The 20,696-nt window shown below is 41.9% G+C and overlaps 1 protein-coding gene across 5 annotated transcripts in view; it reads left to right on the top strand.

The window, feature by feature from the left end:
• Window positions 1-20,696, top strand: part of cadm2b (cell adhesion molecule 2b) — a 129,899-nt gene that overhangs the window by 70,086 nt on the left and 39,117 nt on the right. For 4 of the 5 annotated variants that reach the window (XM_029446995.1, XM_029446994.1, XM_029446992.1 and 1 more), the window contains exon 2: window positions 16,738-16,764. The exons of the other annotated variant lie outside the window; for it this stretch is intronic. In XM_029446995.1, the coding sequence (XP_029302855.1) occupies window positions 16,738-16,764 (27 nt within the window). The remainder of the gene's footprint in view (window positions 1-16,737; window positions 16,765-20,696) is intronic. 5 annotated transcript variants of the gene reach the window in all.

The following is a 20,696-nucleotide window of genomic DNA, read 5'->3' as shown; positions in this document are numbered from 1 at the left end:
TGCATTGACATACTTGTCATTCACCAATAGCTTATGGAACTATTATGAAGAAATATTCAATTATAACAATATCAAAATAGATGGTCGCACCATAAGCATGACTAATGGATTTTAGACTGGGGCCACAGTAGCTGTTAATTGCATTACTTAGCCTAATGCCGTAAAGCATTGACATGAATGAAGCTATTAGTTTCACCAGGTTAAATTGGTATGATGTCGTTGAGAAGCGCCATCTTTGCAACAAGAAGACACATGGTTAATTAGAAATGTCTTCATTCAAAAAGACAGACGGCATCACTGGCATGAGATTATTTCCCCTAAATGTGGTTCACTCCATTTTAGCACTACATGGTAAGCAGTATAAACACAAATGCAGAGGACTCCACTGTAATATATACTCGAAAATACTCAATCTATGTGTGACACTTTCATAAGACCAATCACCATTGTCAATATGAAGTGAATAGGAAGGACTGTACTTTGTTAAAGAGGAAAAGCTAATAATCATTGAACATGTCAAAAACTCAGTGTGAGAAAAAAAACATGGCAAACATATGCTTCCCAGGTGAGTTGACATATACATCATGTAGATGCATGAAGTTAGCCTATCACCTGACCTTTTGGGCTAAATAAAATACATTTTTAATTGATCTGACTTTCATCACGTGTTGCTCAGAGGACAGACATCCATCACTATCATGGACCCTGTTTCTGTTTGTACTGCCACAGTCCTCTGGCAGGCCACTGGTCCAGCTGCACCTGAATCTTGTTGTAGCCAGATGAGACCAGGTAACAGGCATCATGGATCCAACCCGCCTCTTAATTTCGTCCAACAGCAGCTTTTGTAAGCTGTGTAAAGGGACTCCAAACAGGTACAAGATGAGCTATGTGATGGAACTGGACTGTTTGCTAAAAGCCTGATGCCAAATCTTTGTTTGTTGAAAACTGAAGTTTGTGCTGAAAATGTTGTTTCTCTGGTGCCCTAAAGATTCTTATAATTCTGTGTGGTTTCATACTTGAAATATTTCTGGAGTCTGACTTTCACAGAACAGATTCTTTTTCATTATACATTTTAGTTATACGACTTAGGATGATGGGTAATGATTGTATATTACCATTTGAGGTATCTTAAGAAGTTGTTTTGATCCATTGTCTCACAACAAATTATTTGGTTTGTGGCTTTGTGCACACTTGTTCCTTACGACCCGGAGAGCAGAGAGCTCTTAGTAGAGATTAAGGATATGAAAGAGATAAGATAAGAGATTAATGTATTTAAAAAAATGTTTTTTTCCTCTGCTTGAGTTTTATAGCCATTCCTATAAAATAGAACACATCGAGAAAATGTGATAACAATAATAATAATAATAAGAATTTGGAATGGCTCTGTTACAATGGTGCCAAGTCAATAAAAGGGCCGTTGAGTAGAAAGTTACTGAAGCAACTGTTGGAGATTGTACTGCACTCTGAGAGACTGCTCCTGGTCTGCTTCCCACTCGCCCCGAGCACCCGCCTGCTGGTACTGTTGGCACCTCTATTGGACAGGTTACCACCTGCCTTGCTTCAAACCTTTCCCATAGGCTCTCAGGCTGTCCTCCTGCAGTAGTTGTGGTTGTCATGTGGCCTTCATGCAATGCAATGCAACTTTGAAGGGTGGAGACCAAGCACTCTTTGAAAAGCACTCCACTAATATGCCACAATCCCAGTCACTTGTGCCCTGGATAGCTGGTGTTTTGAGTAGGGCCTCAGTCGGTGAACCCTTAAGATGAAGGTGTCACTGATGAATGGGCTCCAGCTCTCAGGGTGGTTGGTGAAATTCCCAGGTAGCCCTGCTAGGAGTCCCTGTCCAAAGGCAGATTCACAGAGTACCAGAATCACTCCTCTTGCCACAGGCACCCTAACATAATTGACTTGGAAGCAGTAGTTTGCATCTGCATTAGCCAGGAGCACTATGGAAAAGCTAGCTTTGTATCTTAAGAAGAACACTGTGACCTTGAGTATTGTGGAGTCGAGTGACGATGTCTCTTAAGTCAAGTTCACACTACAGGACTTTTAAAGAGGTGAGATTGCTCTACTGTTAACACTACACAGCTTGTTGTCTTGTAATCAGGAGTCTAAAGGTTGTTGTGGTTTTCCCACTACATGACTGACCAGTCACATACTACAGGATTTATCCCAGAATCCCAGATGAGTATGTCTGGTCTCCAAACTATGTTTTGTCTTTAAAAAACACGAGAGGGGACACAGCAAATTAAGTAATATAATGCGTGCAGTCATGCTTGTTGATGTTGTCGTTGGCACACGTGTTCGCAAAAAAGCCTTTTTACACAGGTCTTTACCATTGGTGAAACAGCAACTATGGAATGCATTGCAAATGCAACACATAACACATGGCACATACTACAGCCCATCCCACGGTTTCGCCTCTTGCGGTCTCATAGGCTGCAGCTCCCCGACAGACTCCCCAACAGGTCCTGATTTTAAGCCTGCTAGACATCTGGCTTGTGTCTTTAAACACACAACGTGCTCAAGCTCCGATTTGCAAGTGCCGAGTCAACGCTGATTTGCCTCTGATCTGGTGCTTTTATCTGCAAATGGAAAATCAGTGTAGTGTGAACTATGCATTACAGTCAAATAAATGATGGTTCTTGGATGTTTTATCCTAGGGAAGAGGAATGAATGAAATTCCATTGGCTGGTTTAAAGAAGCTAGCTACTTGTCCACCATCAAAACCAAAAGTGGTAATTTACTGTGTTTCGTGGGGAAAAATTACATAAAAACTCACCTGGGAACCTCACTGTTTTTGATACCTTCTTCTTCTCCATGTTGTTTGCATTTAAGTTCACCTGTGCTGTCATATAAAAAGTTGGACAGGGAGATGGTGATTATGAGATTTTCCTCCATGGAAATAGTCAACGAGGCATCAGAGGAGGTCAACCACACTGAAGTTCCCTCCTCATTATATAAAGTATATGGAAATCACTTCCCCTACATCTGATCTCAAAATCCTCCTCTTCTTGCCAAGAGTGACAGAAAACCGAAAACTCACTCACTGGGTGAAAAAGGGATAAAACAAAAAGAGAAAATAACATTTCAATGAGAGTATCATTAAGGAAATGATCAGAAGACTATCACAGATTAAAAAATCTAAATGCAAAAAATGATTAATAGTAACATTGGATGTGAAAACTGATGCCGTTTGATGCCTTCAGTTTCAGTGTCAATATTTGCTCAACATTTTAATGCCTCTGTCCTGTTGTTGTGTTTTTATACCAATTTTTATCGGCAATGCCGAAAAACAAAGTCACTATTTTATCTGTAGTGTCAGTTTGAATTTTGTTCTTGAAAAGCTAAGAGTGTTAAGTGCTCTTCATTGTAACATCTCCAACACATTGTCATTCTCAACGAGTTTTCAATTCAGGCTGATGTGTCATAAAACACAACAGTGTTTGCGAGTCCAGGTGATTTATGAAGCATCTATTTCATATCAAGGTGGAAGTTGACGACTCCAAAAGGCTTTAAGGGTGACACTTTGCGACTGTGAACAGATTCATCAAAGTGGATTATCTTTGCGGCCCAAAGTACTCTCCAGAGGTTGACCTTCTTTAGAATTCCATCACTGGGACATGTAACACCACTGTGAGCGTATTTTGAAAGATAAGGGACTGACATGCCAGGAGGCTGATGAAGTGAGTGTGTGTGCAAGTGGGCCTCACATGTGGTCACGTTGTGACATAGCACCATCCACAGTTTTGCCACAGAATATTTGTATGAATTACATTTAGTTGAAAGGTTTGTCACCAATGACAACCTGCTCTCTCACAGTTTTCAGGCATGTTGTGACCTTGAGAACGTCACCTTCTCTTCATCCTCTTTTACCATCTGCGTTTGTACCTCGGAGGCAGAAGACATGAACACAGGCCTAACACGACAGACGAGTGATGAATCAAAGTGAAGACACTTGACCCTACAATTCATTCAATTATGCATTTAACTTCACCCAACACAATTTCCATAAATGCCGTTGAAACTCACTTTTACTTACTTTATTCAATTAGATGTGACAAGTCTTTGCTCCAAGTTTTACATTATCAGTGTGTGACGGCCCCTGCTTAACCTGGAGCCGGGGTTGTGACAAGTGTTTCACAGCTTGAAATCCTCTTTGCTGAAAAAGGGCAGAGTCTTTACCTTTTCAAACAATTCCCATGACACCATAGTACGGGGCAAAATATCTCAAATGTGGAACTGGGCCCAAGCGAACTGTCAGGCGTCCTGCAGGGTTTTAACTTCATGTAAACACCTGCATATAAATCCAAAACTGACTTCCTCTCACAGCAAGAAAACTGTAAACACATTTGTGTTGTCTTTTATTCCTCTGTAAAGCACAAAGTGATGAGAAGATGTAATACAGTATTTCTTTGCATGTGTCACTCTCTCCTGCTGTTAATCACATCTCTCTTAAGATTTCTTGCCTAAATATAAGGTTGCGTTTTGAACAGAAGAAAACCAATTTCTGACAAACACCACACATCTTTTTCCTAAATATACTCTTGGAGTTTCATTTCTGCAACAATAAAGTCTTGTGCTTCCAGCAAATACTGTAAAACACCCTGCTTAATGCCATCTTAGGGTCCAATTCAGACTGCATTAACTTACACAATACTTTGCATCCCAACTGTGGAGTGCTTTAGTCAAGGCTTAAATTGGGTGACTTGTGTAGAGGAAGAAAATACAAATTCTCATCTCAAAATGATTGGATTATTATTGTTTTATCAAGTCAAACATGAAAATTCAGCATAATGTGTAGGTATTTCTCATTTAAACCTTGTTCCCAACATTATTGTTCCACATTGAATGTAAAATTGGGGTTTGGAATTATCCATTTCCCTTGTGTGCTATATGAAGTATGACGATGTCAGCATCATGCTCGACTGACGCCAGAGGAGAGGACTGGTGTGTGTGTGTGTGTGTGTGTGCGCGATTATCCTGGGGGTTGGCAGATAAAGACTTTGGAGGTTTGAGTCCTGGATTGCCTTAAGCAGGCCCTCATCTGCATGCACAGGGCTTCTGCGAACCATTGGTGCAGCCACATAATGTCAAGCAATTTTGTGTAACACAAGGAAATTAGATTTCTAGTCGAGCGGGGAGTAGAGATGGACGCTCCAAAATCACTTTGAAACATCTCATCTTATATCAAATACAGCTCAGTTGGACTGAAGTAGATCCTCATGGCACGGTGTCACGCACCCCGTGGTGTGCACACCACAACCATCTTGTAGGAGATGCTGAGTGATGGAGGAATTGCAGGCACTGTGGTTGTCTTTTTTTGTGATGTGTTTCCCTTATTGTGACTGCTATAAAAACAGGTGTTTCTGCTACACACCTGATTTGTTTGGAGGGAAGTAAGCTTGTGTCTGAATCTTTCATGTTGCTGTATTGAAAACATCTTATTACAACCTCTGTCAAAATATGCAATTGCGTATCACATGAGCTATTGAAATGGTAAATCTTAAATCAAATCTTTGTTTTTGCTTCAGGCACAACCTTTTAAGTGCCATGGTAAAGTTCAAGGCTGCTATGAACTGAATGGTGTAGAAGAAAACTAAAACGAAGTAATCTGCATTACAGTCCACTGTGTCATGGCATTGGCTTGAGCTTAATCTTGGCATCAAGCTGTCTCCTGTCTGAAAACTATACTCCTGTTCTTGCCAGTGTGATTAATGCATACAAGCTACTTCAAAACTGTGCTTATAGATGAAGGAAAAAAAAAAGAGATGAACCGATGATAGCTGTCTTGTATGAATGGGTCTAACTTGGGTTTAATGCTTGTTACTTAAAATGCGCCTCTTAAAATGGACAGACAAAATATGTAATTTCAGCATCATTAGCGCACACCCACCTTTCTAACGTGTACCCTGTGTCACTTACATTTTGACACATACGATTTGTATGTGTCAAAATGTATGTGACACAGTGCATTCTGTGAGCTTTGTGAAAGATAGACTTGAAGTAGTTTAACAGGTTGTTTTAATGTGAAATGGCAAAACAGTAGTACTTATCACATTTTCATTACTTCACATTGCAGTAAGTATTGCAGTATTTTAAAGAAGGAACAATAGGTGTCTTCTGTGTGCTGTTTTAAAATCACAAGTGTCTGTTACCAGGAAAGGAGTTGAAGAAAATGAGGAACCTTAACCCTGCCTTCACAAGAAATGTATGTTGCATATATTTATTATCCAGTGTGACTTGGAAAAAGAATAGGTCGTCTTCTTTCGCTGCTGTGTCATGTGACAGAAGTGTGATAACAGGTTTTCTCAATTACTCTGGCTCGCCTTCCAATGTTTGTGAAGCTCTAACTGGAGGAACACTCGCGGCTTTTGTTGCATGAAGTGCTTCGATGGAAACACAGTAGAGACAAGATGAGAAAATTGAAGAATGAATTTGTTTGGGGCGTTGTCGAGAGGTACCCTATTTGTGTGGCTGTAATACTATCTTGTGCTCAAGATGTGTGTTTAAATTGTGGTGTTGGATCATTGGATCAGCAGCAGAGATGCGAGCTTCTGCAGCAGCGTATGCTGCCAGGAGAAAGGAGTGCATGCTTGTGTTGCTCTGAAGGGAGTCGCCGCTGTTTGTGGAGGAGTTGGCTCTTTTAATCGGGTTATTCATTCGGTATTATCTCTGTAAAAAGCTTATAGCTCAACCTCATCAATAATCCAGTAAAACACTAAATAATTCACAGAGCTCTGGACACAGATGAGAGGATATTACAGCTGTTGAACTTAACCAGCTATGTCAACTCATGTTCAATACATTGCAAATCTAAAGTTTCTCCTTCTGTAACCACTCACAGCTGTGTGTTGATCTATTGTGATTGGCTGAAACATATACAGTAAAACCTCTTACACACAAAAAGCATAGTTTTTTAGTCAATAGCTTCACAAAGGCAGATTTATAAATAATACTTTGTTACTCATCTCTAAGTCTGTATGATGCACTGGATGTACAGCACTTACATTATTCTAAATGAGATACTACATATTATTCTTATTTGAACCAAAATAAATTCTAGTGTGCACTATAAAGGTTGGAAGTCTTGGTTTGTGGCTGTATAAGAAGGGAATCGTCCAACTAATGCTGGAATGATTAGTTAATTAATTAGACAATCAACGAAAGTTAATTAATAGGTACTTTGATAAGCCAGTAATGGTTTCAATCAAAACAAGCATTTTGAAAACATTTAGGAAATTGTGAAACTAAACAGTAAATACAAAATGTGATTAATAACAGTTTGAGTGATAATAAAAATGATTGTTATGCATCCCAATTTGATTAAAACACAACACTTGCTCCATCTAGAGAGAGAGCAGATTACTGATCTGTGAAGTCCAACCTTGCAGTAACCTGCTGCTGTTTAAGGGCCACCGACATGCAAGCAGCCCAGAGCAGCTTTTTAAACTGCCTTGTGATTCCACTTGTGGGTATTTGTGTGTGTGTGTGAGCTGAATATGATGAAGTGATTCCCTGTCAAAAGGTTACTTACAGCCGCGTTGTCTCCGGAGAGTTAGTTGTGTGACATTGGCAGAGGGGGAGCAGTGACCTCTGTGATGGCCTGCTGAGGGACAGAGGCCAGCTCTCACTGTGTTAGAGGACAAACGTCTCAGTGGTCGGTTAAACTAATCACCACAGGGACCAGCCAATATTGCTTTGTTACAGGCCAGCATCCCCGCTTTAGAAATATATCTGACAGATAAATAAATTGACTTCATTTTGTCGCACTTTGAACCTCACACAATGCAAATACAGCTAAGTAGCAGGCTAACTGACTGCTCCAAATGTATGCCTCTCGTGGCCAAACTGGTCAAGTCACATCTTTCTGCCTCGTTGTGTTTCTCCTTTTCTTATTGCTTTCTTATCTCATTATCATTGACATGCTATTATTCATTTCATTGTTTTGTTCTGGCACATATTGCACTCATCCCTCTCGCGTGCACAGGATCTCAGTTTATCCTGCACATGGTTTCTTCCATTTTGTCTCAACATGTTCTTCTTGTCTTCACTGAAGTTGTTCGGTAAAGCTGGATATGCTATTCTTCCCTGTGCTTAGTTTCATTTGTATTGGGTTGTGTAATGTTTTGCATTGTCTTCATTTGTTGGTCATTGAGTGAGATTATTTGAGGCATGGTTTATGATATCTGGGCATATGTACATGCTTCCCTTGATTCATGTATGTTTTTTTAGAGTCTCGCCAGTACTCTTTTACATTTTTCATAAAAATGTATCTTTAAAACAAGATCATGTTATTTTCTGAGCCAACATTGCCATTTCTCATACTTGGATCATAACGCCAAGTGCATTTTTGAATCTCAATAATGAGAAACACACCTATCCTATTATTTAACCTAGGAATATATAAGTAATCCTAACTTAAGTAATCATGCACTGTTTACCAGGAAGCAAATTAACATCATATTATGGGCACAGGGTCATTGCTGCTGTGAAAAATAACATTGTAAAACTAGACTTTGCAGTTATAACCTACAATGTACTCACTGTTGTATCCTCCTTTATAGTAGGTTAGGAATCATGTAAAGAGGATTTGTTTAACACTTATTGTTCACTAAACAAGCCATACCTGCAAAAATCTGTAGGAGGTTTTGAGTGATGAACAATGTTAGTGTCACGGGGAGTGTAAGGACCCAAATACAACACACAATATCAAGACTGAGTAGGGTGGGTGGTGGGAGTCTGGAGGAGGGCATTAATATTCCTCGGAAACGTCCATCCGTTTCTCCCCAGCCTCCGGGGGTGTCTCCTCGTCAGATGCCACGGACGAAGAAGGGGGGCAAGCCAGTCGAGATGGGACCCCTAATGGTGGGGTGGTCTTAGCTGGCTGGTCAGGCAGCCGACGGTGAAAGTCCCTGATCAACTAGTTATCCAGGTCGTGTCGCGCATGAACCCAACACCTTTCCTCAGGACCATAACCTTCCCAGTCTACCAGGTATTGCAGACCCCTTCCCCGGCGGCGGGAATGAAGGTGAAAGCCATCGATGAAGCGAGGCGGCGGGGGAGGCGGAGCAGCCGGGACCAGTGGGCTCTCTCGCACAGGTTTAACCCTGGAAACGTGGAAGGTCGGATGTATCTGCATGGAACGGGGCAACTTTAGTTTGACTGCCGCGGGGTTGATAACTTCCTGGATCTCAAACGGGCCGAAGAACCGAGGCGCCAATTCTTTAGACTCTACCCATAACGGGATGTCCCGAGTGGACAGCCACACTTTCTGGCCCACTAGGTATTTGGGGGCGATGGTGCGGTGGCGGTTGGCAGCCGTGACGTACCGGTGCGTCGAGCGGAGGAGAGTAGCTCTAGCCTGGGTCCAGGTTCGGCGGCAGCGGTTAATGAAAGCCTGGACGGAAGGACAGGAGACCTCTTTCTCCAATGCGGGGAACAGTGGCGGTTGGAACCCGTAGGCACACTGAAATGGGGACAATCCAGTGGCTGAGCTGAGTGGGTGGAATCCGGAAGATAGGCTGACGATGGCCCCCATGAGCGAACAAAACTCCCTCCAGAATATGGATGTTAACTGGGGTCCTCGGTCGGAGACCACATCGGTAGGGAGTCCATGGAGTCAAAAGACATGCAGCAGAACCAGTTCCGCAGTCTCCTTGGCCGACGGGAGCTTGGGCAGTGGCACGAAGTGGGCCATCTTGCTGAACCGGTCAACTAGTCAGGATGGTGATATGACCGTTGGACATAGGCAGGCCGGTTACAAAGTCTAGAGAGAGGTAGGACGATGGGGCACTGGTATAGGTAGCAGAAGGCCGGCAGGAGCTTGGTGAGACGGCTTGTGCTGACTACAAATGGGACACGCATTGACAAACCCACGAGTGTCCTCCTCCAGGGTGGCCCACCAGAATCTCCGTAGAAGGACCTCCTTAGTCCGTTGGATCCCAGGGTGGCAGGTGAGCCGGGAACTGTGGGCCTATTGAATGATGTCAGATCTAAGATGCAGGGGAACAAACAGGTGGTCCGGCGGGCAGGAAATAGGACTGGGCTGATCTTTCAAGGCGGCTTTGACCCTCTCCTCCACCTCCCAAGTGAGAGAGGCAATCAAGCGGGGTACTGGAAGGATGGGATCCGGCTCGGAGTCCTCCCCTCCCACAAACAGACGAGACAGGGCATCTGGTTCAAATTCTTGTGGTCAGTCCAAACCAGAAAAGGCAGCTTGGTCCCCTCAAGCCAGTGACGCCATTCCTCCAGCGCCAGCTTAACGGCCAATAACTCCCGGTTCCCGATGTCGTAATTTCTCCCTGCCAGCGAAAATCTTTTAGAGAAGAAGGCCCAGGGGTGAAGCTTCTGGTCGTCGGCCGCCCTCTGCGACAAGATGCCCCCTACCCCTACGTCGGAGGCGTCCACCTCCACCACGAACTGTCTCTCCGGGTCCGGAACTCGCAGGATGGGAGCAGAGGTGAAACGGGACCTGAGGTTCTGAAAAGCCCCCTCAGACGAGGGAGACCACTGAAACAGCACCTTTAAAGAGGTCCGTGAGTGGGGCAGCCACCGTGCTGCAGCCGCGGATGAAGCTTCAGTAAAAGTTTGCGAACCCCAGGAACCGCTGTAACTGCTTACACCAGTCAGGAACCGGCCAGGAGGTGACCGCGGAGACTTTGGCAGGGTCCATCTGCATGCTCCCCCGTCCCACGATGTATCCCAGAAACGAGACAGAGGTGGTATGGAACTCACATTTCTCGGTCTTTACAAACAGCGAGTTCTCAAGCAGGCGTTGAAGGACGGCCTGGACATGATGCACATGTTCCCACTTGGTACGGGAATAGATCAAGATGTCGTCTAGGTATACGAACACCTGCTTGTTCAACATGTCTCTAAGAACATCATTTACCGATGACTGGAATACCGCTGGGGCGTTTGTGAGGCCGAACAGGACTGGAGCAGACGGACTGCTGCGGAGCGGCGGCTTGCTTCAGGCACACCTTGTGGCAGTCAGGGCTCCACCCCAGAATGGCCCCTGTCACCCAGTCAATGTTGGGGTTGTGGTGACGGAGCCAGGGGTAGCCCAGAATCAACAGAAGATGAGGAGACCGTATCTGGAAACAAAATGGCCACCCTGGCCGCAGTATAGACAGAGGTTCCTTCGTCTACGGTGCTCACGTTCCTCTGAGGTGAGGCTAGTGCGCCCCACCTGCATGGGCTCAGGTCCGCCTGGCAATGGCTCAGCATCGAAACTGTTGGGCGCCGCAGGTCCTCGCTGCCGGCCGGATGTGAAGTGACCTAGTGGCCGCTGTCGTCTCTCTCGCCTTCTCACCTGGATCTACCGATCCAGTCTGGACGTGAGTTCGATTAATCCATCTAGCGAGGATGGTAACTCAAAAGATACCAGTTCATCTTTAAGATAATCCATTAGCCCTAGCAGGTAAGCGTCATTTTGAGCCGCAGAATTCCAATCACTCTGGCGAGCTCTGGTCCGACAGTCAATCGCATAGTCTCCCTGCTTTAGACTCATCAGACCTCCGGTAGCGTCTGGACCCATTGAAACTCCGCCAAAGACCTTACGTAGCTCAGTGGAGTTTCAATGAGTCGTCATCGAGGCGAACCTCGCCTCATGATGCTGGATGGCGTTCTCCACCTGCTCCATCCGGTTCAGAGGTGGCGTTGTGTGTGCTGGGTCCATGAGTGGCCAGATTGTACTATCACAGAGAGTGTAAAGACCCAAATGCAACACACAGGAAACCAGGAATTGTAGATACACAGGTTTATTTACCGGAACAGACAGGTACAGGAAATCCCAGGACACATGCAGAGACCTAATGCAAAATGATAATTTCACACAGCAGAGGGTCTTACTCAGACATAAGTAACCCAGGTTCAGAGATGAGCAAACCGAGCTCGAGGTCGGGGACAGAAGGCTGGTGGGTATTCCGGGGATTTGACGAGGCGGGTAGTTCGGAGACAGGCAGGGTCGGTAACAGGAAATCAGTCCGGGGTAATCGCTGGAAAGTCTGACATGAGTAGAGAACAATCTGGCACTGAGTGAGTGACTGGGAGAGGCTTAAATAAGGGCTTGATTAATTGGCAGCAGCCTGAGCTCAAGGTGAGGTGATGAGGTGGGAGTGGCTGGCTGGTGAGGTGAAAAGGAGGCAGGGTGTGGAAAAGTACCGGGCTGAGGTAGGAAGTACTGGAGCAGACTGTGACAGTTAGGGAGTGTTTATTAGCAACTGCTCTCCGCATGTTGCCTGCCCATGTTCAAATAACTGAATAAATGTCACAGCTTTAATATCACTGCCTCAGAGTCGCTAATATAATATTGTTGATGAGGATCTTACTTAATACTTTAAAACAGAAAACGATTTTGCTACTATACAAATGTTAATAATATAGTCAGTTATTACAAATAAGACGATATTTGAGTCCCTGAAATGTTACTAACAAATTACAGATGCAAAACTAATACTCCATGTGTTTACATTGGAGCAGCTCCAAAGCCTCCCTTTCAAAAACAAACATTTAAGAAAATGGAAAAGTTTATCAGTATTGATTTCTTAAGTATATACAAAGCATTGGGTTTTTCCATTTCATAACAATGAAGGCTTTAATGTACTGTATCCAGGTCAGGTAATCATATGAGTAAGAACAGGTAGGTGTTTCCAGTATTTCCACGTAGTGTTGGATTTATTAATTGCACTCATGCATTTAACCATGCGATAAATGTGTTACACACATTAACATTCTCACAGGGAAGTGTGTTGTTATATGCTCTGCTATTGATTTTTAGTGAAAGTCCTCTTAGGAATGTCAAAGCGTTATACTTTTCAGATAGAATATATTGATATGCTTGCCATGTGCTTGCAAACATTTCCAGTTCACGGCAAGGAGAATCTTATCATGGTGTCTGACTCTGTCAACACTATTAAATTTAGAGGGAGTCAGAGATTAATAACTTCCACGTAAGGAGAAAATAGGAAGAGGCGCAGGCTTGGGAGCATACAGAAAGATTAATGACTGTCAAAAACAATGAATTTACAATTAGATAATAGAATGGCATACGCTACTTGTAAAGTCTTCCCAGTTTCTCCATCAGATAAGAGCTTGTTCAAGGATCACCAAGAAAGGACCTCTTTTTATAGATAAACATTTTGTCCTTTCTGCAGACTTCAGATTAACACTGACCTATTTTTAAATCAGAAATAGTACTTTTTTCCCACAAGGCTTCATCCCACCCTCAGCTATTGGTATTATAATGAGCAACGTGATCACTATCTTTAATGAACGTTTGGCCTGGCTGAGAAAGAAATGTTGACCATGTGGAGGCTGGTTACGATGAAAAAAGACAGATTACGGGACCATCTTTAAACCTCACTTCACGTAATACTGAAGGCACCAACATGCAAACACACACACACACACACACACACACACACACACACACACACACACACACACACACACACACACACACACACACACACACACACACACACACACACACACACTGAGAGCCTCTCAAATAGCCTTCTCTGCAAACATGTCATTATTGTTATGATGGATGCCTAGCAGTTCTCAAATATCAGCAGTGGGAAAATGCATGACTGCAGCATTGATGAGCATGTTGAATACAGATGCAACTTTGAGCAGAACAAATATGTTAAGAAGCCAAAATTTCACAACAGAATAAAACGAGGTGTTCAGATTATGAGCAATGTTACCGGCACCAACAGCTGGAAGGGAATGACGGCCTGTTAGCTGTTCGACAATTCCCATAATAGACGGTGTGTGTTAGCACACAATGCATTGTAGACCAGAGGTAGAACAGACATAATACTACAAGAGGAGCCTGTTTCTCTAGGAGCTGAGTGCTCTTGTCAGTCAACCTCTGCGTCAAGAAACAACACGTTGTGTTGTGCAGTCGATGCAGATTTGGTCAAGCTTTTCAAGGAAAACCTCCAGTCCAGTTCCCCTGCCGCTCTGTCAGGGTGAACAAAAGGAATGTAGAAAAAAAGAGAAATATACATAAAAGGTTTTGCAATATACCAGCATTCACTATAACCAGGATATAAAAAAGTGAAATACTGATAACCTGTTTATAACACACTTATGATAATATTGTGTAAAAGATCCAAAGCCTCTTCAATGATTTCTTCCTTTCTGTTCTCACTTTGTCTCCAACCCCCAATGCCTCACACACAAATATGTAGAATTAATTTGTCCAAAAGAGACAAAACACACAATAAAAAAGTTAAAGATAAATGTTAAATGTTTATTCTGTAGATATTGCAATAATATCTGATATATGAAAAACTGATGGCGTGAAAGCCCTAATGTGCATCAATGTAATTTACAGATTGGATGAAACATTCAGCAAATTACAGATTTGCTAAATATTAAATTTTTACTGGAAAAACAAGACAGATCTCACTGCAGAAATGACAATTTATGGATGCATGGAAACACAAAAAAACATGAAATCAGCTATTTTTTTTAATGTAAGATATTGTCATTTTTTTTTACTTCAGATCCTGCAAGTTAAATCTCATCAATATTCCCTAAAAATCAGATGCGACCTGTATATTAATATAACCTCACACATAGAATTATACGGGCATCTTAGAATTCCCTGATGTGTGCTGTGAATGTGTAACATCTGAGGCAAATGCTGTCCACTTTGAATAACTTGCATTCAAGAGGCTTCTCATGAGGTCTATGGTGTTTCTGTGTTTATTTTATTGTATGTACACAAACAGAGACAGAGACCTGTTTTTTTTTTTTTTAAGTTATATTTTTATATATTATTTTTGGGCTTTTCATGCCTTTTATGATAGTGAAGTGCAGATTGTGAAAGGGGGAGAGAGAGAAGGGGAACGACATACAGCAAATGGCCACAGGTCGGACTAGTGTCGAACCAGTGTGGCAAGGACTCAGCCTATGTATATGGGACGCCTGTGCTACCGGTTGAGCTACCGGGATGCCCCACATGTTACCTCTTTGATCCTCCTCCTTCCATCTTATGACCTGGGAAAATGCGAATGTTGAATTTCGTCCTAGTGTTTAACTTCTGTCTGTTCTTTATTTTTTATCTTTTGACTAGAATTAGGCAATACTATAATATTTGCTCCAGGTGAGAGAGAAAAAATTAGTGCCGTGCCCCTTAGCTTTTTTAACAGGGTTGTGCGCTTTGGAAAGCCAATGCTTCAACCTTTCTATCTCAACAGTGTTTTCACCATCACAGTCATGGTGTAGTGTATTAGGTTGGAGGGTGGGTATGCGTCTGGGACTGGGCCTTTTATGTGGCGTATGGTGCTTTGTCTTTTGTTGGGCACACAGTTCTACTTCTGATTAGCATTCAGTGCTGATTTTGCAGTTTATGCATTATGAGTCCTTTTCAAAATCTTCACAGCAAGTTTATCTTTTATAGTCTGAAACCTTTGGTAACAATGTTCTGTCCTCATTACACCTCACTAAGTGTCTCTACCTGAAAGACAGCAAAGCACCTTCCTTTATGTAACCACTGGAGACAAACAAAGCGCCTGTCTCTCGAGTGATGATGAAAGGAAATTGTTTACCAATCTACTTTGGTTACCCTGAGTAGCGTGTAATTTGTACAGAAGGTGAAAGTTGAAAGTTATTGAGTATAATTCTTCCCAGGCACTGTCAGACAGATTAGCCCGTAAAGGGAAAGATGTACAAATTTGTTTTGCGAATAAATAAAATAAAATTTTACAACACTTAGTAGTAGTAGTATTTGCAATAACCCATGATTATTTAGCTATATGTAACATTACATGGTAATAATAATTGATTTTGATCCAAAAATGTAAGTAGCATTATTACCCATGACAACTAAACTCTTTATTTACAATTTTGGTTGTATTTTATAGTTTCTTCTAAAAATGCCACAATGATAAAATGTCACTTATCAGCTTCACTGTAGGATATAAATGGAACCAAACTGCAGACAGGTTTTGTCCACTGAAAGACTGCTACATTGTGTTAACACTGGCACCTCAGAATATGAAGGTCATTGGTTCCAGTTTTGGTTCTTCACTGTGGACATGCAGTTGATTGGAAGCTCCATGTCGCCCTAACGCCCCAGAGATACATTTTTATCAGGCAAATAGTTCCATATTTCATGAACTCAGGTATGATAGAACCTGCTTAAGTTTACTAGTACTTACGCTTTGCTTAAATACTACTGTTTGGTCACTTATCTTATCATACTGCAGCGTATCCTCACACAACGTTCGTATGACTTCTTATGAAAAGCTATTCCTAGTTTTTTGTGCGTTCCCATAGAATGGAATCTACACAAATTACAGCGCATTACTTTTCGTGAATATAGGTCATATCAGAGAATGCTTGTGCAGAAAAATAAGTATAAGTGTTAAGTATGTTGCACTAAGTCTAATGACTATAATCACATTTTATGGTCCTCAAGTTATAGATAACTGTTTTGTCAATGTCAAAGACTTAGCTTGTCATAGGATGGATATTTATAATCATGTTTTCTTGTCTCTTTTTAATGTTGTATTAATGCAGTTTTAACATTTGACATGTCATGACATGGTATGAATACTGATATACTACTCACATTTCCACATTCGCAACATATAATCTTATACTTCCTGTCATCATTGGTAGAGCAAATAATCATCATGCTATCAATGTTACTCCTTCATACTGTACTATCTATCTAACCTGCTGTTTCCTTGCTTTACCCCCTCATGCTATCAGTGGCTGGGACAAAAAGCAAAGCGAAAGGTGAGTTATTGCCTCCATTTTCTTGCTACATGATTTATGTTGCACACAGTTCCCAATAAACAATGTTTGGATCGCCCTTTTATCTCCCCCAAGAGTCCAGGAAGCATTAACATACGTTGCTTTCTGGTCGTTTCTTAACCTTTATTTCTCCAGGAGAGGTTTGCTGAACATGCTCCGTCTCAGATGCAACCTGCTTCTGCTTCACATATGTATAGATTCACATGTACACACCAGGGAGCTTCCCACCTCACCCAGTCATGCTTTTCCTCTATTTGGCCACTGTGCAGCTCCACTGGAGCAGCTTGGGGGTTGTTCCTGGTTCAAGGACACCTCAGCAGTAGATGAGGGAGGAGAATATTTCTCATTTGCTTTCCCAACCCAGATTACTGTGCACGCAAACTGGAGACCTTGTAGTCAAAAGCCTGCTTCTCCATACCTTTTTATTTTCCCGCTGCCCTTTAGTACTTAATGCTTGTCCTTATATTTGTATGTATTCACTTCATTGCCATTGAATCTGATCTATTGCCTAATAGATTTTATTTTCAGATTCATGATGCACTGAGCGGTGAAATCCAGCAACTAGGATGTTTATTTTTTGCTGCCATCCATCCACAAATTACTTCGATCTTTTGAGAAAAGATTTCCTATTATATGAAGCTTTTTTTTTTATACCTTTATTCAAGAGCGTGTTTTTCAATTTGAGAGCATGCCTCCTTGATTTCATGTTCAGATTTTGTAATGCTTTCTCCAAAAACCCATGCCAACTCAAAAAGTCAAAAAGTCCCTGCTTTTGCAAAGATTTGCTCTGCCTCTCCTCAAACTGCATGCTTGCGCTCAGATATATTGTTGCTTGCACATGCTCACACTCAGGCTAGCAGAAAATGTCTGCTCTCAGATTTCTCCTCTGCTCTGCACAACCAATAGAATGTCAGGTGTAGTGCTGACCAAGGAAATGATCCCTACCTTTTAAAATAATAAAGTTCCCATCCAAGCTTAATCGTAACACACTCACACTCGCTGAAAAGTGCTCTATTTTCCGTCTCAGATGGCTTGATGCACAGTTAACATTAGCTCTGTAGTTCGGCTATGTTTTTACAATAGTGAGTGAGGACTGGGTGCCGTGGTGTATGATGTTATTGTCAGTGGTATTCCTGTTGACTATTACACAGTAGCATGCTGCTGCGGTCGTCAACCACCTAAAACGTCTCGTGTTGCACTGACTGGCCTCACACCCCACCGGCATTAACCAATTCTCTCTGGTATATGCATGCTAACTAACTTTCTCCACAGACCAACAACACTGTTCGTTCCACTGTAGCATAATATAACAACTACATTTACGGGAGACCAATGTAGCTGTTATAGTAAAATTAAAAAGTACTGTCATTTTATTCCAAAACTCTGGAACGCTCTATAAGTAAAGCAAACACACCCACAACAAGATAGGGCTCGTTTCATTGGTCAACACTACACCTGGCATTCTATTGGTTGCGGAATTCTGACAGAGTTATTGCACAAAAATCCAAGAGCAGAAGAGAAACCGACGCTTTACAAGCACGCAGAAGCAGCCTGAGTGTGAGCATGCGCATGCAACAATATAATTGAGTGCAAGCATGCAGTTTTAGGAGAGGCAGAGTACATCTAAAGCATTACAAAATCTTAACGTGAAATCAAGGAGGCATGCTCTCAAATTTGAAAAACACACTCTTGAATAAAGATAGTAAAAAGCTCCATACTGCTACAGAATATTTGATAATTCATAGAACGTTTCTCTTCCTTTCATATCGGATATTCATTTATTATTTATTAAGTTATTGCTAATGTTCTTGCTGGACGATACTGTAGCATCCTAAAACATCAATACCCCGGCGTCTTAGTGACTCTGCCTGCATGGTTATTGATGCCACTATTTGTACACTATGCTTGTACAGTTGACCTGTTTGAAATTTGTGGAGGCTGCTGTTGTCTTTCCTGTGTTGTACAGTGGAATGAAATCTAGCACCCTAACATACCTTACTAACATCATATACTCAGTCATTATTTTGGCCAGTGTTTTTGTTTGTTTTATTGGACATAAATTCAACCAAATCCACTGATTAACGTTGCTAATGTTCATAAATGAACGGCAAGGTTTTTCTTTTTTTTCACTTTTTGAAAATTCAGTGTTTTCTAATTAAAGGAGTAATTAGGGGGCTAGTTTTTAATTAACAGAAGATACACATTCAGCATCACCACCTCTGGATTCTCGTTCAACATTGAGAAGCCTTTTTCAGCAGCACTTTCAGCAATCGGCACTCTAATTACAGTTAATAACTTTTATTAATAACAATGAAGATAATGAATATAAGCACATGTATCAGTCTTGAATATTGATGTAATGGATTTTGTCAGCTTTCCTTGTGAACGCTAATAATTGCTGGAAAATTTGTAAATCCTTTAAAAGCCAGGAAGAAAGATCAGCCTGGCAGTTGTCATTAAAACAGAGAACACGTATTTATTAGGCAATAACTTGCAAATAGATGTATTTACTCTGTGAGAACTCACCTGAGTCTCGACGCTATAAATAAAGGTAAACTGCTTCATAAGAGAACATTTCCTGGTCATCCCAAACTCATGTTTTTCAGCTAGACGTAGCATGGCAACTATGGTGATTTTCTTTTTCAAATGGGAGAAAAAGTCAGAAACTCTATTAAACCATAATGTCAGAGGCAGAACATGTTCTGTAACCATTATAAAGGCCATATTCAGGCACGTTGAATGTGAACAATAACAGCTTTTCTGATACTGGTTATGATACATGCAGGACAGGGCAGTGTGATAAGGTTTTACTTCACATTTAAACATAATTCTGACCACATTATTCAGTGAATGCATGACTGCATATATCTCACAGAACAGTCCTTGTAAGTAATTTTTTGAAGAGGTAACTACATTACATTACATTACAGGTCATTTAGCAGATGCTATTATCCAGAACGACTTACAGTGAATTAACTACAGGGACAGTCTCCCTGGAGCAACTTGGGGTTAAGTGCCTTGCTCAGGGGTACAATGGCATTTTAAGAAAATCCATACTTGCTAAAATATGCTGTATAAATCACAGGCTTATTTTTCCACTGAATTCTCATGAAATGTTAGCAGTCCTCGAGAGTTGGTTGGATCAGTATTCGGAGCATTTCTTCTTCTTCTTGTCTCGGTGTCGCCATTTGTTTGTAACTATGTAAACTTTGCAAAATGTTCACACGCACCATGATTTGACAAATAAACTTAATCACAAAGTTCATTTGAGGCACATCCCATGTTCAGTCGTGTAAGTAACACCAGTTGAACTTGTAATTCCCTGTTCCACCTAGAGACAGTACAGGATTTCTGACCCACTTTCTGAAGCTGATGTATTGCCACTTTCCTCTTCCTGCACAGCAGAAGAAGAAAAAAACGTTGCTAAGAGTTTCCCCAAGCTGGGATATTTATTGCCAATTCTGTGGATTGTCCACCCCCTACCTTCCTCCACTGTGGCAAATCACAGGGGAGGATGGCACTCAGTACCACCCTCAGTCGAGGGAGGATCACTTTTGCTCTAGTGCAACTCAGTAACAGGCACCAAATGTCCTTTTTGATGGAGGGTAAAGCTGACAGACAACTTACTCCGTCTTAGTTATTGCCTCTCTAGCGGGCTTCATCGGGCTCCGTAACGGCTCAATCAACTGACTGCATCATTTAAGATCACACTATTGGTGCCAACTATGAATACAACGCAGAGCTGCTACACAGTTGTCATGTGGTGGGTCATCGCAACATGTGCATCGTGTCTGTCTGATTCGCTGTGAACTGTTCTTGTTTACAGCTGATAGAAGCATTGTAGAAAACCACTATGATCCCAGTGCAGATAAAGGATGCATGCAGTTGGATGTCTCTTGATAAAATTCCACACA

The sequence above is a fragment of the Cottoperca gobio genome, chromosome 13, assembly GCF_900634415.1.
Source record: "Cottoperca gobio chromosome 13, fCotGob3.1, whole genome shotgun sequence".
NCBI classification, from domain to species: Eukaryota; Metazoa; Chordata; class Actinopteri; order Perciformes; family Bovichtidae; genus Cottoperca; species Cottoperca gobio.
Note: the sequence above shows the minus strand (reverse complement) of the source record. Positions and strands in the feature narration are given on the sequence as shown.